At 47.5% G+C, this 15,806-nt stretch overlaps 1 protein-coding gene across 3 annotated transcripts in view; it reads right to left on the bottom strand.

The window, feature by feature from the left end:
- The window catches only part of LOC135022110 (adenosine deaminase domain-containing protein 2-like), a 231,250-nt gene that overhangs the window by 127,270 nt on the left and 88,174 nt on the right, over positions 1 to 15,806 (bottom strand). For all 3 annotated transcript variants that reach the window (XM_063953290.1, XM_063953288.1, XM_063953289.1), the window contains exons 3-5: positions 14,071 to 14,193; positions 13,843 to 13,987; positions 1,177 to 1,341 (exon numbers count right to left, since the gene is read on the bottom strand). In XM_063953290.1, the coding sequence (XP_063809360.1) occupies positions 1,177 to 1,341; positions 13,843 to 13,987; positions 14,071 to 14,193 (433 nt within the window). The remainder of the gene's footprint in view (positions 1 to 1,176; positions 1,342 to 13,842; positions 13,988 to 14,070; positions 14,194 to 15,806) is intronic.

The raw sequence follows: 15,806 nt of genomic DNA, 5'->3' as shown, positions 1-15,806 counted from the left end.
ACTGAACTGGAAGTGAGCACTTTCATGAGTATAGGGTAGGGATGATAGACATTCTACTGTACAAGACACACAGTCCCTGGACATGATTTGATAGGGACACCCACACACAAACACTGGATGAAAGCACAGTATATGTAGGCAGGGTACTCAGAGAGGCACAGAAGCCAGAGTCAGCCACACAGCGCCACTATAGCAACAGTAAAATAAAGCTGGGTCGCAAGAATAAAGCACCTGAGAAGTGCTTACAGTCCCAACACTGCCCCGCCCCCCCTCTTCCCACACGCACTAAGATCCCCTGGTACCGCTGAGGAGACTGGCGTCCCTGAGGAGGAGCTGCGCTTCCCTGTGAGTGCTCCTTGACCGAGCTACAGGGGAAAAGGTCGCTGGAGAGCTCCGCTCTGAGTGAAGACCTGCCTCCTGTAATGGTGCGCGGCTTCCCGCATTTTTATACTGGCCCTGAGGTATACTTGTGTCCAACTAGGAGACTGAACCCCTGTTAGGATGTGCCAGTGTGGGTACAATAGGAGGCCCAGAGCGCCCCTCACCGCGCACCCCATCGCAGCGTGTGTGAGCCTCCCCAGAGCGCAGCCTGTATCCGAGCTGCGCTCCTTCCCTAATGCCGCCAATTCACCACACTTCTGTTTTCAGGCTCTGTTAGGGGGTGGCGGCGTGCTGCGAGAGGGTACGCTGCACCCTAGTGTGGCTTGCGAAAGACTCCCTCAGGAGCTCACTGTCCTGTCAGCAGAGAAACTGGACCATTAACTCTTAGGAAGTTGGGCCGTTCTCTCCCCTAAGTCCCACGAAGCAGTCAGGCTGTTGCCTAAACAGCCCTGACTGAAAATAACAAACTTTGAAAATAAATGTAGATAACTCTTCAGGAGCTCTCCAAAGCGTGACCGGCTCCTCCGGGCACATTTTCTAAACGGAGTCTGGTAGAAGGGGCATAGAGGGAGGAGCCAGCCCACACTATTGATTTCTTAAAGTGCCCATGGCTCCTAGTGAACCGATCTATACCCCATGGTACTAATGTGGACCCCAGTATCCTCTAGGACATAAGATAAATATACATTGTGTAGATATCCCTCTCCCCCCACCATCCATAGGACCCTATCCCACACCGCCTCTGCACTCCTCCCTAGTCACACCCTAATCTGTGCCCACCCAGACGTCACTCACAGGCAGGATGGAGTGGCTCCTTCCGGGATGGAGCTCACATAGAGGTGCAGAAAAATGTCAGGTTTAAGCACCAGGGACTGGCTCTGCTGAGAAGGACAGAATATAGTCTTCTTACCGGCCTCAGGCAGCGCGCTGTAGTACAGGGTGATCTCTTTGTAAAGGTATCTAGGGAGATAAAGCCACAGTTACAGTACTGATTGGAACGCAGGCAGTGGTGGGAGACTGACAGGGTAATAGCAAGATAGTGCAGAACCATCATGGGATCCTCTCTGTACACCCATTATCACCACCCACCTCTGTTATACACATACACACTGCCACCTGCATATGGTTATCCCCATCATCTGCCATGGTATTTATGCATATAGGTCACAGAGTAGGTATCACACAGATGGGACAAAAATACGTAGTAATGGCAGACTTACCGTCGATAACTCTATTTCTCCTAAGTCCACAGTATCCACAGGATCAACATTGGGATATGAGGTAGCGTCAGCGGATTGGCACCAACGTTCAAAAGCTTTTGGCCTCCCAGAATGCAACTGGCCAGTCCCCTATAGCCCCGCATCCTGGCTCAGGCAATTCAATTGTTTTCCAAAGCTCAAGGCAGGAGCATTTTAGAGAGCCCTAATCAGGCGAGGACACACATGCACACCCTTCCGTACAAGAAGGAAGAGGTTAGTAGGTGTAAGGATCCTCAAATCAGGTGAGTAAGAGTGGGATCCCTGTGGATACTGTGGACTTAGACTTATCGGTGGTAAGTCTACCATAACTACATATTTCTCCGGCAGGGTCCACAGATTATCCACAGGATAAACATTGGGATGTCCCAAAGCAATTATAGTGGAGGGGACGCTCCTAATTGGACAGGAGAATCCTTCACCCGAATGCAGCGTCCTGAGAAGAAAAGGTATCAAAGGCATAATGTCTAATGAATGTGTTAATGGAAAACCATGTGGCTGCCTTACATATCTGTTCAGCTAAAGCACCACGTTGTGCTACCCATGAAGGACCTACCTTACGAGTAGAGTGAGCAGAGACATTAGCAGGAATAGGGAGATCAGCTTGAGAATATGCTTCTGAAATAGTCATCCGAAGCCACCTCGCCAGTGTCTGCTTGTCAGCAGGCCATCCTCTCTTGTGAAATCGGTAGAGAACAAAGAGAGCACCTGTCTTTCTGATGGCACTGGTACAATCCACGTAGATCCTTAAAGCACGGACTACGTCCAATGATGCATCTTCCGCAGAAAGGTCCTGCCCTTGGAAAGCCGGGACTACAAATTCTTTATAACAATGCCCCTAAGTCTGACACTCTTCTAGCTGAAGCAATAACCAGTAGAAAAGCACCTTTATGACTTAGATCCCAAGGAGCTGAAGGAGAAACAAAAGGATGTTGGATGTGAAGCATTCCTTGGCAAAAATTGCGAACATCCTGTAGGTTAGCAATTTTCTTCTGAAACCATAAAGTCAATGCTGACATCTGAACGCTCAAGGAAGCTACCCGTAGACCTTTGTCCATTCCTGCCTGAAGGAATGCTACGACTCTGGAAACTATGGTCAAATTTCCTGTCACTGCACCATTGAATATAGGCCTGCCATATTAGGTAATAAATGTGAGCTGAGGATGGTTTCCTTGCTCTAAGTATTGTTTGAATTAGCTGTTGTGAGAATCCTCTTGCTTTCAGGATGGAAGTCTGAAGAGTCACGCCGTCAAAGACAGCCGATCCAGGTGCTTGTAATAGCAAGGACCCCGAGACAGAAGATCTGGACGTTGAGGGAATAGCAACGGTGTACCCACCGACAGCCTCTACAGATCTGTGTACCAATGTCTTCTGGGCCAAGCCCATCTTACTGACAGAGCATCACAAAGGTCGCTTTGGGATCCTTTGTTCTTGACCCGTATGCAGGAACTTTGTTGTTCTGACCGGAAGCCATGAGATCTATTTCCGGTAACCCCCACTTGTATACCAGAGTCTGGAAGATCTCGGGGTGTAAAGCCCATTCGTTTGCATGAATTACGTGTCGATTGAGAAAATTTGCTTTCCAGTTTAGGACTCCCCGAATGAACACTGAGGACAAGGCCGGATTATGAAGTTCTGCCCACCTTAACATGCGTAGATGCAAGAATAAGGTAAGTATTACCCAAAGGTATTCGGGCGCTGTGAGGCGAGATGCTTGGCTTAGCAGCAGCCTATGTTTAGAGGGAAGTCACTCCCTGTGCAGTATACTAAAAAGAAAGAAGAAGGCTGTGCTGCCAGAGGAAAGGACAATATCAATCACTAAGTGTGTAAATTTTAAGAACAATTTATTAAAAAACAATAACTCATTAAAAAAACAGTATTCTGTGCAAGATAGTATGCCAAAATGCATGCATAAAAAGTGAGGTTTTACCCAGGTGTTGGTTCAGGACATGTGTTTTGTATTCTATAGGATCCGTTCCAAATTTTACCCTTAAATAGTAGAAATGTCCAGTTAGAATCCACTGTGGAAAGTCCCTTTTAGATGATATTTAGAGAGTCCATTATAGGTTCCATATGCCGCTAGAGGGTTAATTGCAATGTCCCATGAAATGGTGAGTACCTCATGCAGTGCGGAGATTGGATGGTGCCTCTCTGGGACTCCTCTGGATAGCTGGTGAACAGTGAGGGCTGGTTCGGGTCCAAATCAAAGTTGTCCTGTTCCAAAAGATGAATACCTGACGCGTTTCGCTGCATCAACCTTGCAGCTTTTTCAAAGGTGAGAAAATTTGCTTTCCGGTTTAGGACTTCCGGAATGAACACTGAGGACAAGGCCGGATGATGAAGTTCTGCCCACCTTAACATGCGGCTTACCTCCTCCATTGCTTCTTGGTTGTGAGTTCCTCCCTGATGATTGAGGTACGCTACTGCCATTGCATTGTCTGAGCGAATTTGAACTGGTTTCCCCTGAAGAAAGTCCTTTGCCTGAATGAGTGCCAGATATATGGCCTGAAGTTCCAATATATTTATTGGCAGGCAACTTTCTTCCTTGGACCACTGCCCTTGGAATATACTTCTTTCTGACACTGCACCCCAGCCATGAAGACTGGCATGCATTGTCAGAACCTCCCAATCTGAGATCCAAAAGGGTCTCCATTTGTCCAGATGGGATGTCTGTAGCCACCAGGCTAATGACCCCCTTACTTCCAGAGGAAAGACCATAGTGTGAGTTTTTATTGTCTGATGTAACCCATTCCATTTGGAAAGGATCAGACTTTGTAGAGGCCTAGAGTGGATTTGACCATACTCAACCACGTTGAATGTCGACACCATAGATACCATCACACGCATCGCTGCGTGGATGGATACCCTTTGACTGTGTAGCAGCTTCTGAATCCTAGACTGTATTGTGAATATTTTGTTCAGAGGTAAAATTACTCTCTGAAGACCCGAAGCCAATACAGCCCCCAAGTGCGTCATCCGTTGTGACGGAACCAGGGACGACTTCGCCCAATTTATGAGCCAAGCTGCAAACAAGCTATTGTCTGCTGTAGATGGCACTGAATCAATTCCCGAGATTGTGCTAGGATTAATAAGTCGTCGAGGTATGGAAAAATCCTTATCCCGTTTTGGTGAACACTCTTGGAGCTGTGGCCAGTCCAAATGGTAGGGCCTGAAACTGAAAGTGTTGCTGGAGGATAGCAAACCTGAGGTAGCACTGATGGGACTGTGCTATAGGAATATGCAGGTAAGCATCCTGGATATCCAGGGATACCATAAAATCCTCCGGCTCCATGGCCAAAATAATGGAACGTAAAGTCTCCATGTAAAACGAGGCAACCAAATGTACTTGTTCAGTACTTAAGACTGAGTATGGGCCGGAACGACCCATTTGGCTTCTGACTAGAAACAGGTCGGAATAAAAACACTGTCATCGTTGCGCAGGAAGAACTGGAATTATCACTCCTGACTGAGGCAACTTCTGAACTGCCTCTTCCAAGGCCCTGGCCTTCGTTTCCACTGAATAAGGGTTGGTACAAAAGAACCTTTGTGGAGGGTGTTCCTTGAAGGCAAACACATAACCGTGAGATACCGCTTCATGTATCCAGGCATCGGTGGTGGACTGCTGCCAGATCTGTGCAAAATGAAGATGTCAGCCTCCCACCCCGGGATCTCCCAGGTGGAGGCCCGCAACATCAGGCTGATGGCTTATCTTCTGGCTTGGAAGCAGGCCTTCTGGTAGCCCAATGCTTTTTAGTCTTACTAGACTCATCAGAATGAGACTGTTTGCCACAACCCTTTCCTTTTGCTTTTCCTTGGATCCAAAAGGGCCGAAAAGCTGGAAACCTAGATTTGTGTGTTGAAGGAAACTTCACTTTCTTGGAGTCTGCTTCTGACTACAAAATACTGTTTATTTTTTAACCAAAAAGAGTATCTCCAGTAAAAGGCAAAGACTCTAGAACTTTCTTGGACTCTGAGTCAGCCTTCCATGTACAGTATGTAGCCAAACAGCTCTGCGAACTGCTACTGCTGAGACCAATGCATCAGCCCAGGCTGCCACTGCATTTGCCATCCAGGCTGAAGCCAGGGCTGGTCTTACAATTGCCCCAGACAAGGAAAAAATGTTTAAAAAAAAAACATCTATTTTCCTATCCGTAACATCATTTAATGATGTGAAAGGCAGATGCAATGTAGATTTTCGCACCAATCAGTGTATCTACTTTGGGAGCAACCTCCCTTTTTAAACAGTTCCCAGCTGGAAGAGGATAATAAGAATTTACTTACCGATAATTCTATTTCTCGGAGTCCGTAGTGGATGCTGGGGTTCCTGAAAGGACCATGGGGAATAGCGGCTCCGCAGGAGACAGGGCACAAAAGTAAAGCTTTTACAGGTCAGGTGGTGTGTACTGGCTCCTCCCCCTATGACCCTCCTCCAGACTCCAGTTAGGTACTGTGCCCGGACGAGCGTACACAATAAGGGAGGATTTTGAATCCCGGGTAAGACTCATACCAGCCACACCAATCACACCGTACAACTTGTGATCTAAACCCAGTTAACAGTATGATAACAGAGGAGCCTCTGAAAGATGGCTTCCTAAACAATAACCCGAATTAGTTAACAATAACTATGTACAAGTATTGCAGATAATCCGCACTTGGGATGGGCGCCCAGCATCCACTACGGACTCCGAGAAATAGAATTATCGGTAAGTAAATTCTTATTTTCTCTATCGTCCTAAGTGGATGCTGGGGTTCCTGAAAGGACCATGGGGATTATACCAAAGCTCCCAAACGGGCGGGAGAGTGCGGATGACTCTGCAGCACCGAATGAGAGAACTCCAGGTCCTCCTTTGCCAGGGTATCAAATTTGTAAAAATTTACAAACGTGTTCTCCCCTGACCACGTAGCTGCTCGGCAGAGTTGTAATGCCGAGACCCCTCGGGCAGCCGCCCAAGATGAGCCCACCTTCCTTGCGGAATGGGCCTTAACAGATTTAGGCTGTGGCAGGCCTGCCACAGAATGTACAAGTTGAATTTTGTTACAAATCCAACGAGCAATCGACTGCTTAGAAGCAGGTGCACCCAACTTGTTGGGTGCATACAGTATAAACAGCGAGTCAGATTTTCTGACTCCAGCCGTCCTTTAAATGTATATTTTTAAGGCTCTGACAACGTCCAACAACTTGGAGTCCTTCAAGTCGTCTGTAGCCGCAGGCACTACAATAGGCTGGTTCAGGTGAAACGCTGATACCACCTTAGGGAGAAAATGCGGACGCGTCCGCAGCTCTGCCCTATGTCGAATGGAAAATTAAATAAGGGCTTTTATAAGACAAAGCCGCCAGTTCAGATACTCTCCCGGCCGAAGCCAGGGCCAGTAACATAGTCACTTTCCATGTGAGATATTTCAAATCCACATTCTTTAGTGGTTCAAACCAATTGGATTTGAGGAAATCTAAAACTACATTTAGATCCCACGGTGCCACCTTAGGCACCACAGGAGGCTGTATATGCAGTACTCCTTTGATAAAAATCTGGACCTCAGGGACTGAGGCCAATTCTTTTTGGAAGAATATTGATAGGGCCGAAATTTGAACCTTAATAGATCCCAATTTGAGACCCATAGACAATCCTGATTGCAGGAAATGTAGGAAAGCGACCCAGTTGAAATTCCTCCATCGGAGCACTCCGCTGCTCGCACCACGCAACATATTTTCGCCAAATACGGCGATAATGCTTCGCGGTGACTTCCTTTCTTGCCTTTATCAAGGTAGGAATGACTTCTTCTGGAATGCCTTTTCCTTTTAGGATCTGGCATTCAAACGCCATGCCGTCAAACGCAGCCGCGGTAAGTCTTGAAAAAGACAAGGACCCTGCTGAAGCAGGTCCCTTCTCAGAAGTAGAGGCCACGGATCGTCCGTGACCATCTCTTGAAGTTCCGGGTACCAAGTCCTTCTTGGCCAATCCGGAGCCACTAGTCTTACTCCTCTTTGCCGTATAATCCTCAATACCTTTGGTATGAGAGGCAGAGGAGGAAACACCTATACCGACTGGTACACCCAATGTGTTACCAGCGCGTCCACAGCTATTGCCTGCGGATCTCTTGACCTGGCGCAATACCTGTCCAGTGTTTTGTTGAGGCGAGACGCCATCATGTCCACCATTGGTTTTACCCAACGGTTTAATAGCATGTGGAAAACTTCTGGATGAAGTCCCCACTCTCCCGGGTGAAGGTCGTGTCTGCTGAGGAAGTCTGCTTCCCAGTTGTCCACGCCCGGGATGAATACTGCTGACAGTGCTATCACGTGATTTTCCGCCCAGCGAAGGATCCTGGCAGCTTCTGCCATTGCCCTCCTGCTTCTTGTGCCGCCCTGTCTGTTTACATGGGCGACTGCCGTGATGTTGTCCGACTGGATCAACACCGGTCTTCCTTGAAGCAGAGGTTTCGCCTGGCTTAGAGCATTGTAGATTGCTCTTAGTTCCAGAATGCTTATGTGAAGAGACTTTTTCAGGCTCGACCACACTCCCTGGAAATTTCTTCCCTGTGTGACTGCTCCCCAGCCTCTCAGGCTGGCATCCGTGGTCACCAGGATCCAATCCTGCATGCCGAATCTGCGGCCCTCCAATAGATGAGCCTCCTGCAACCACCACAGAAGGGATACCCTTGTCCTCGGCGACAGGGTTATCCGCAGGTGCATCTGAAGATGCGACCCTGACCATTTGTCCAACAGATCCCTTTGCATGGAATCTGCCGAAAGGGATTGCTTCGTAAGAAGCTACCATTTTTTCCCAGGACTCTTGTGCATTGATGTACATACACCTTTCCTGGTTTTAGGAGGTTCCTGACCAGGTCAGATAACTCCTTGGCTTTTTCTTCGGGAAGAAAAACCTTTTTCTGAACTGTGTCCAGAATCATCCCCAGGAACAGCAGACGAGTTGTCGGCATTAATTGGGATTTTGGAATATTCAGAATCCATCCGTGCTGCTTTAGCACCTCTTGAGATAGTGCTAAACCCATCTCTAGCTGTTCTCTGGACCTTGCCCTTATTAGGAGATCGTCCAATTATGGGATAATTAATACGCCTTTTCTTCGAAGAAGAAATATTATCTCGGCCATTACCTTTGTAAAGACCCGAGATGCCGTGGACAAACCAAACGGCAGCGTCTGAAACTGATAGTGACAGTTTTGTACAACGAACCTGAGGTACCCCTGGTGTGAGGGGTAATTGGAACGTGGAGATACGCATCCTTGATGTCCAAGGATACCATAAAGTCCCCTTCTTCCAGGTTCGCTATCACTGCTCTGAGTGACTCCATCTTGAACTTGAACTTCTTTATGTACAGGTTCAAGGACTTCAGATTTAGAATAGGCCTTACCGAGCCATCCGGCTTCGGTACCACAAAAAGAGTGGAATAATACCCCTTCCCTTGTTGTAGAAGAGGTACCTTGACTATCACCTGCTGAGAATACAGCTTGTGAATGGCTTCCAAAACCGTCTCCCTTTCTGAGGGGGACGTTGGTAAAGCAGACTTCAGGAAACGGCGAGGTGGCTCTGTCTCTAATTTCAACCTGTACCCCTGAGATATTATCTGCAGGATCCAGGGATTTACCTGCGAGTGAGCCCACTGCGCGCTGTAATTCTTGAGACGACCGCCTACCGCCCCCGAGTCCGCTTGCGAAGCCCCAGCGTCATGCTGAGGCTTTTGTAGAAGCCGGGGAGGGCTTCTGTTCCTGGGAAGGAGCTGCCTGTTGCTGTCTCTTCCCTCGTCCTCTGCCTCGTGGCAGATATGAATAGCCCTTTGCTCTCTTATTTTTAAAGGAACGAAAGGGCTGCGGTTGAAAGGTCGGTGCCTTTTTCTGTTGGGGAGTGACTTGAGGTAGAAAGGTGGATTTCCCGGCCGTAGCCGTGGCCACCAAATCCGATAGACCGACCCCAAATAACTCCTCTACGCATCGCCTGTCCACTGTCGTGTCCATAAAGCTCTTCTGGCCGAAATGGACATAGCACTTACCCGTGATGCCAGTGTGCAGATATCTCTCTGTGCATCACGCATATAAAGAAATGCATCCTTTATTTGTTCTAACGACAGTAAAATATTGTCCCTGTCCAGGGTATCAATATTTTCGATCAGGGACTCTGACCAAACTACCCCAGCACTGCACATCCAGGCAGTCGCAATAGCTGGTCGTAGTATAACACCTGCATGTGTGTATATACCTTTTTGGATATTTTCCATCCTCCTATCTGATGGATCTTTAAGTGCGGCCGTCTCAGGAGAGGGTAACGCCACTTGTTTTGATAAGCGTGTTAGCGCTTTGTCCACCCTAGGAGGTGTTTCCCAGCGCTCCCTAACCTCTGGCGGGAAAGGGTATAAAGCCAATAACTTCTTTGAAATTAGCAGTTTTTTATCGGGGCACCCCACGCTTCATCACACACGTCATTTAATTCTTCTGATTCGGTAAAAACTACTGGTAGTTTTTTCACACCCCACATAATACCCTGTTTAGTGGTACCTGTAGTATCAGCTAAATGTAACATCTCCTTTATTGCCAAAATCATATAACGTGTGGCCCTACTGGAAAATACGGTTAATTCGTCACCTTCACCACCGGAATCAGTGCCTGTGTCTGGGTCTGTGTCGACCGACTGAGGCAAGGGGCGTTTTACAGCCCCTGACGGTGTTTGAGGCGCCTGGACAGGCACTAATTGAGTGTCCGGCCGCCTCATGTCGGCAAACGACTTAAGCGAGTTGACGCTATCCCGTAATTCCACAAATAAAGGCATCCATTCTGGTGTCGACCCCCTAGGAGGTGACATCCTCATATTTGGCAATTGCTCCGCCTCCACACCAATAACGTCCTCATACATGTCGACACACACGTACCGACACACAGCAGACACACAGGGAATGCTCTATACGAAGACAGGACCCACTAGCCCTTTGGGGAGACAGAGGGAGAGTCTGCCAGCACACACCAAAAAGCGCTATATATGACAGGGATAGCCTTATGATTAAGTGCTCCCTTATAGCTGCTTTTATATTAATATATTGCCATTTATTTTGCCCCCCCTCTCTGTTATACCCTGTTTCTGTAGTGCAGTGCAGGGGAGAGACCTGGGAGCCTTCCTGACCAGCGGAGCTGTGACAGAAAATGGCGCCGTGTGCTGAGGAGATAGGCCCCGCCCCTTTTTCGGCGGGCTCGTCTCCCGCTATTTAGTACATTTAGGCAGGGGTAAATATCTCCATATAGCCTCTGGGGCTATATGTGAGGTATTTTTAGCCTTTTTAAAGGTTTTCATTTGCCTCCCAGGGCGCCCCCCCCCCAGCGCCCTGCACCCTCAGTGACTGCCGTGTGAAGTGTGCTGAGAGGAAAATGGCGCACAGCTGCAGTGCTGTGCGCTACCTTAAGAAGACTGCAGGAGTCTTCAGCCGCCGATTCTGGACCTCTTCTTGCTTCAGCATCTGTGAGGGGGCCGGCGGCGTGGCTCCGGTGACCATCCAGGCTGTACCTGTGATCGTCCCTCTGGAGCTTCATGTCCAGTAGCCAAGAAGCCAATCCATCCTGCACGCAGGTGAGTTCACTTCTTCTCCCCTCTGTCCCTCGTTGCAGTGATCCTGTTGCCAGCAGGAATCACTGTAAAATAAAAAACCTAAGCTAAACTCTCTAAGCAGCTCTTTATGAGAGCCACCTAGAATTGCACCCTTCTCGGCCGGGCACAAAAATCTAACTGGAGTCTGGAGGAGGGTCATAGGGGGAGGAGCCAGTACACACCACCTGACCTGTAAAAGCTTTACTTTTGTGCCCTGTCTCCTGCGGAGCCGCTATTCCCCATGGTCCTTTCAGGAACCCCAGCATCCACTTAGGACGATAGAGAAAATGGGAATTCCATTTCTTTGGAATTCTAAACATCTTACTGGGTGTTACCCAAGCCTCTTGCATAATCTCTGTCAGCTGTTCTGACCCCATAAATTCAGTTCTGATTGTTTTGGGATGTTTAAACACAGGTGCCTTGGATTTTAACAAAGGCTCTGCTGCCTCCTCTAAGGATAGAATGGCTTTCATAGCACTAATTAGCTTTGGTATATCCACTGAGCTGGGACCTTCATCCTCATCTCTGTATGCAGACCTGCAATGCGAGGAGTCCTCAGACTCCGAAGAGTCCCCATCTGAAACATGTGTCGACTGTGGCAATGTTGTTTCATGTCTGTGTGATTTACTTTCCACAGGCCTTTCAGCCTGTTTTTGTTGAAAGGCTGCAGATTCCTGGACTGGATGTGATAATCCCCAGGGGGAATTTTGCATGTAAGGGTTAACAGGGTAACCTATTCCTGGTATAGGAGCTGGCATTATCCGCTCAGCTATATTGGATAATGTCTGTGCAAAAGAAGCCCATGGGGTTCCAACCTGAACCTGTGCCTGCCTTGTATTATTTAGGAGGCTTTGGTGAAAGCTAAAACAATTTGCACATAATCCATTTTGAACCAGATCCTGAGAGGTAAACCCAGCTTTGCAAGACAAACATTAAATCAGTGTTGGTGGTGCTGTGGAGAGTATATACTCCTTGCCTCTCTTAGAGATGATAAACTAATCACACACGTGTACAGTGTTAACTACACAATTTTTGACTGAAATCACTTTAAAACTAGTTAAAGTGACATACAATCCGATCCCTCCCTGCCTTGCACCAGCATTGAGGATCGGTATATACACAGAAACTGACAGGAATAGCAAAGTCAGCAAACACACTAGCAATCAGTCACAAGTTATACATTAGTATAAGCAAGATGAGCACATATTCACTACAGATACATTTAAAGTATGTAGGAGAAACATATTACTGCATTACATTAAATAGGACTTTAAACGTATTCAGTCGCACAGCAAAAGAAATAGCAGCAATAGTTTACAGACTCATATGCATCAGGCACTTATCCAACTACTCGTACTTAATGGTAGATAGAAACTTAGTGCTGTATCACCTGGCTCAAGAGAGTGGGATACAGGGAGATTTCCCCCCGCTTCCTGGATTGATCAATACGTTAGTGAACGCTGAGTGGATCCAGACGCCAATAGTGTACACAAACGCTCAGTAAACCCACAGTGAACACAGACGCCCAAGTGAACACCGACGCACCAGTCACACAGCCGCCTATGCTGCGACTGGGATCTTTAGATACACAGCGACTCAGACAGAAGCGGGAAATCTTATACCCCACTGCTGACATCAACCCCAGGGAACGCGACCTCTCACTAGTCCCTGGAGCTTATGATCCCTGGGCCCTAGCGCTGGTGCACCAGAGATGGCAGCCGCGTCAGCGACTGTTCGGTAGCCTCCTTCCCGAAAACAGTGCGCTTTGTGTTGCGTCTCTCCCGCTAAGCGGAACTGATGCATTACCTTCTCCCCGTGCTCTGGCCACAGACTGGTAACGTCAGCTGGACTTGCTAGTACATCCTACAAATACACCAGCCGAAACAGCACTGTACACATGGGTAAGCGTTATCGCGGCCCGGCGAAGAGTTGTTGGAGCGACTCTTTCTAAGGTGCGTGCAAGACGCTTTTTATAAAACTAGCTCAAAAAAAGTAAAAATAAATTAAATAGCAAGCTTATAGCTGCCAAAATCAGCAGCCTAAAGATCGTGGTCCGGCTTCTGCCGCACCAACAAAAAAAACTTAATTGCCTGAGCCAGGAGGTGGGGATATAGAGGACTGGCCCGTTGCATACTGGGATGCCAAAAGCTATTGATCGTTGGTGACAATCCACTGACACTACCCCATATCCCAATGTTTATCCTGTGGATAATCTGTGGACCCTGCAGGAGAAATAACACATAATTATTATCCAATAATGAATAAGCTAAGGGCGTTTACTCTCCCTGAGCAGATGTGTATTACAGATAGCAGTGTCCAAAGGAGTGGGTCACAATTACTGAAATACCATGTAAGAGACTAGTAAACTCATACAGATAATTGTTACTGCTAAAGCTGCCGAGTTATGGGGGGTACTCAATTTCCCATACATTCATGTTGCCTTATTTTGTGTTGAATCATGAAAGTGTCCAATCTGCTATGTGTTATTTAGCACTAGGAGTGCACAAAGATATTTCCCAAAATGTAAAAACACATACTGTATCTAAAAGAGGGTGCACTTACTTTTTCATATGCCTGTATATAATTATTACATATCTGTATCTGAGAGTCATATCTCACCTCAGCAGCGCCCTTCTTGCCACCACCACTGCGTGGCTATCATGAACTAGGAGCCCCTGATACTCCTGCCATCCCTGGTACCAAGTGTCCCCAGTCGCTAGGGCCACCACCTCATACACATCATCAGTTTTCTTGCCTGGGAGACCTGTGCATCAGACCAGGGAAACACTTACAGACATGAGTACACATGTGCCTCCACATATGGCGTCTGAGGCAGTGACCTCTCACCTCTCTGTAGGATAAAGGCAGCTAGACTGGTCCTGTGCTGGTAATATTCGGTGTCACCCAACAGGCAGTGAAAGGTGTCATTGGCCACAGCTGCACATCTCTGCTCATGTGTGATAATATTCTCTGCCAGAGGAAACAGATCAAACTCTTATTACTGTAGTCTCTTATCACCTGGGTCACAGGGAAAGACTCTTTATTATACTAGGGTGTCAGTGACATGGCAGTTTTTTTACATTCCGGCAGACTGGAAGTAGCTCGTGATGTGAGCACCGGCTGCTACATCTGTAATTATTATGAGTTCAGAATGACATCTCGGCAAGGACACGACACACAGGTATGTATGATTAAACCATGACTGCAAGGTGACAGACAGGAGCCAATACAGGCAACATTATCGGACTTCCTGGCCTTAGGTGATTATAACAACATTCCCTTAGTAGCGAAATAATGGTCAGACACGGGTACAGCAGGAAGAAAAGGACAGGTCAGCACCACCTGAGAGATGGTGAAGTGCGTTACTTCCACCGAGTGTGAGAGTGTCCTGGGACGGCCTGCCAGGTCGGACAGACAGAATCATACTTTACCCTCCCAATAACAGACATATTCTTCTCTCCCACGTGCAAATTTCAAGTTTGTTTTTAATTGTCAGTTTCCAGTTGTTGCAGCATAAGAAAGCAGTTACTAATCGTCAGGTTAGACTTTTAATTGGGAACCTTGTATGTAACATTTTTATTTTAGACAATATAATATTTGCTAATTCGATGCAATTTAGATAAAGGGAATATACACTAGTAACAAATGTAGTTACACCTAGGGGCAGATTCAGGTATCCCCGAATCTATTCATCTGCGTTGCTTGCCCCGCAGCATCCAGATTGGTCAGGAAAAATCTGTTTGAAATGCACCCACTGGGGCTTACTGCATGGGGAACCCTAAAGATCCCAGCACGTAACCCGGAATCTATAGGTTACCAAGCGTTACTCCCAAGGTTTACCTCAAGGGGAAATGGACTAATAATAGGATTTTAACTACCTACCAGTAAATTCTTTTCTCGTAGTCTGTAGAGGATACTGGGGTCTACATTAGTACCATGGTGTATAGAAGGGTCCACTAGGAGCCTTGAGCACTTTAAGAAATCAATAGTGTGCACTGGCTCCTCCCTCTATGCCCCTCCTACCAGACTCAGTCTAGAAACTGTGCCCGAGGAGACGGATATACCGTGAGAGAAGGATAGGTAAGCATAGTGGTGAGATTCCGAACCAGCACACACAACAAGAGGAAAGCCATGCTAACCAAACATGAACCAGGAACAGCAACGGCTGAACCAACATTACTAAACCAAGTAACAGTGCAGAAACGAAGCACCGGGCGGGCGCCCAGTATCCTCTACGGACTACGAGAAAAGGATTTACCGGTAGGTAATTAAAATCCTATTTTCACTTACGTCCTAGAGGATACTGGGGTCCACATTAGTACCATGGAGATGTACCAAAGCTCCCAAACCGGGTGGGAGAGTGTTGAGGGTCCAGCAGGACTGACTGACCAAACTGAAGGTCCTCAGAGGCCTTAGTATCAAAATTGTAGAACTTAGCAAACGTGTTCGAACCAGACCAAGTAGCTGCTCAGCAGAGCTGTAAGGCCGAGACACCCTGGGCAGCCGCCCAGGAAGAAACCACTGACCTAGTAGAGTGAGCATGTACAGATCTAGGAACCGGCAAACCTGCCGTAGAGTAAGCA

Source organism: Pseudophryne corroboree, chromosome 2 (genome assembly GCF_028390025.1).
Source record: "Pseudophryne corroboree isolate aPseCor3 chromosome 2, aPseCor3.hap2, whole genome shotgun sequence".
Taxonomy (NCBI): domain Eukaryota; kingdom Metazoa; phylum Chordata; class Amphibia; order Anura; family Myobatrachidae; genus Pseudophryne; species Pseudophryne corroboree.
This window is presented reverse-complemented; position numbering and strand designations above follow the sequence as displayed.